At 31.8% G+C, this 2,500-nt stretch overlaps 1 protein-coding gene across 1 annotated transcript in view; it reads right to left on the reverse strand.

The window, feature by feature from the left end:
- Positions 1 to 1,237: 1,237 nt before the first annotated feature.
- LOC106882143 (hepatocyte nuclear factor 3-beta) overlaps positions 1,238 to 2,500 on the reverse strand; it is a 7,198-nt gene continuing 5,935 nt past the window's right edge. The window contains exon 2 of the mRNA XM_014932715.2: positions 1,238 to 1,269. Within this exon, the coding sequence (XP_014788201.2) occupies positions 1,238 to 1,269 (32 nt within the window). The remainder of the gene's footprint in view (positions 1,270 to 2,500) is intronic.

Genomic DNA, 2,500 nt, shown 5'->3' on the forward strand with positions numbered 1-2,500 from the left:
CATATGTATGTATGTATATATATGTGTGCGTCCATTTAATGTATACGTATTATGTTTTATTTAAAAATATTAAGATGTGTTATTCGGGATTTGTGGTTTTTGTTTCTAGTTTGTTTTGGCAAATATGTAAATGTTTCTTGCATCGTTGGTATTATTCAAATGGCAAGAATACCTGAAGAACATTTCTTAAATACTTTTGTAAATTATAGCTAATAGAAATAAGGATTGAATGGGCCCAGAAATTTTGGCTTTGGTGGTAAATTATGAAGTTGTTTGAAATGAAGAGGCAGGACAGCCACTTAATTATTTTAATTGATTTTGGAGGAAGAATGGAAGTAGGCATCATATAAATTTTGAGTTTAATATTACATCAAAACTAACTTTCTAAAGTTACTAATTAATTATTACTGCAATGTGAACTTTAGCAATTATAGCACAAAACGAATCAAATTATAATTAAAAATTTGGTGTTTGTCATTGGCGTTCTTGTTGCAGTTATTGATATTGATTTTGTTGTTGTTGATGATGATGATGATGATGATGATGACGATGATGATGTAAATGTTGTGATACCTATATCAACTAAGTATGTGAGACCAGCTTGTTTTGTAAAATTACATATCGTTCCTCTCCACATACACACATACCTTTAGGATTCTCCTTTACATAAAAAAAAGGGAATAATAAAAGAAATATCGAGTGATTATCTAAATTTAAAATCTAAAATAACAAGCCATAGACTTTATTCTCTACATTCAATTCTTTATACCCTGTGCATGAACTTGAACTAATAATAATAATAATAATAATAATAATAATAATAATAATAATAATAATAATTATTATTATTATTATTATTTGCATTCATTGACACATCCACATACTGTATGTATATATGCATATCTTAAGGCATGTCAATATATGTATATGTAATGTATATTTATATACACCCATATTTAGATATATGTATATGAATGAACACATATCAGACTTTAAAGTTTATGTAGCATACAAGAAACAAAGATTACACTCTTCACTGTGTGCTTCTATAAAAATAGATATATAAAATGTAATGACGCGCACACGCAGAAACATCTAACTACTAAGGAGACATACTGACGTAGAACATGTAGTTCAGATAGAACATGTAGGTGCATACAGCTACATGTATTTATGCACAACTAACTCTGTCACGTATTTACAAACTCGGGAATTGTCTTAATGTCTTGTCACTTTGTTAACGACTGTCTTGAACTCTCTTTAGAAGAACTTAAATAAATATAAAAAAACATACATACTTATAAATGTTTGCGTGTGTCTCTACAAGCACGTAAACGTATAAATGTGCGTGTGTGTGTGTGTACATACATATTGTGTATGCTTCCTTGTAAAAATAATGTTTGCGATGTGTGCGGAGTAGAGGATAGAATATTGAGACGTTTTGAAAAGGTGAATAAATGCAAAATGTATATTTCTGAGAAGTATTTGCGATGAAAGTGACGAGAAACATACAGAATTGTGTGAAAACTGAACCCATGACGTTTAATTTAGCCTTTGGTGCGGGTTTCTATTTGTCTGCTTCATTTACCAACATCATAATGTCATTTTATAGTCGATAATAACAATAACAACAAAACTGTAAGAGTCTCTAACGCAGGTATAAAGCCGGAAATATTGTGTTTAGGGAATAGTCAATTATATTGATTTCCAATACCTGAATGGTACTAAATTTGTCGGCCGTGGAAGGATGAAATGCGAAGTCGACCTCGGCGAGATTTGGATTCGTCTTAGTTACAAATACCGCAAAGTATTTTGTCCGTCCCTGCTCGATCACCCCGCCAGTGCTTTCATTTCAAAAAGTCACAGAAGGAAATATAAAAAAAAAAAAAAAATGTTCTGTTATTCATGCCTTTCCTAACGCCGCTAGCGCCACATTAAAAATGAAATGGTGTTTGATGTCGAATGTAACGGCTTGTAGGAGGCAAACTAATGTCTATCTCATTGTTGATAATTATCTCGATGATGTTAATAGAGATGATAATAACAGTGATGAAGATGATGATGATGATGGTGGTGATGATGATGATGATGATGATGATGATGATGATGATGATGATGGATGATGATGATGAGGATGATGATGATGATGATATTTACAAAATAAAGCAAAAAAGAGTAAAAGAAAAAGATGAATGATAAATATTTTCTCCCCACACAAGATCCAGTCCATCCCTTAATTATTGAGAATCTAATCCTTCCTAGTTATTTTGGGCGGTAGTTGTAGTTGTTGTTGCTGTAGGAGTTTTGTATGTTTTGTTGTTGTTGTAGGTTTGTTGTTGATGTTATATGAATTATTCGGTTGTGAGGGACTCTGGGATGTATGTGATAGCCTGTTGCTGGGAAAGGTAGAACCAGAGAGATGTCGGATATCTTTAAACATATCCTTCCTTCAGTTTACCTCTATTTATTCTCACCTTTTGGCTACCCTGTTAAAATGTTT

This window comes from Octopus bimaculoides, chromosome 16 (assembly GCF_001194135.2).
Source record: "Octopus bimaculoides isolate UCB-OBI-ISO-001 chromosome 16, ASM119413v2, whole genome shotgun sequence".
Taxonomy (NCBI): Eukaryota; Metazoa; Mollusca; class Cephalopoda; order Octopoda; family Octopodidae; genus Octopus; species Octopus bimaculoides.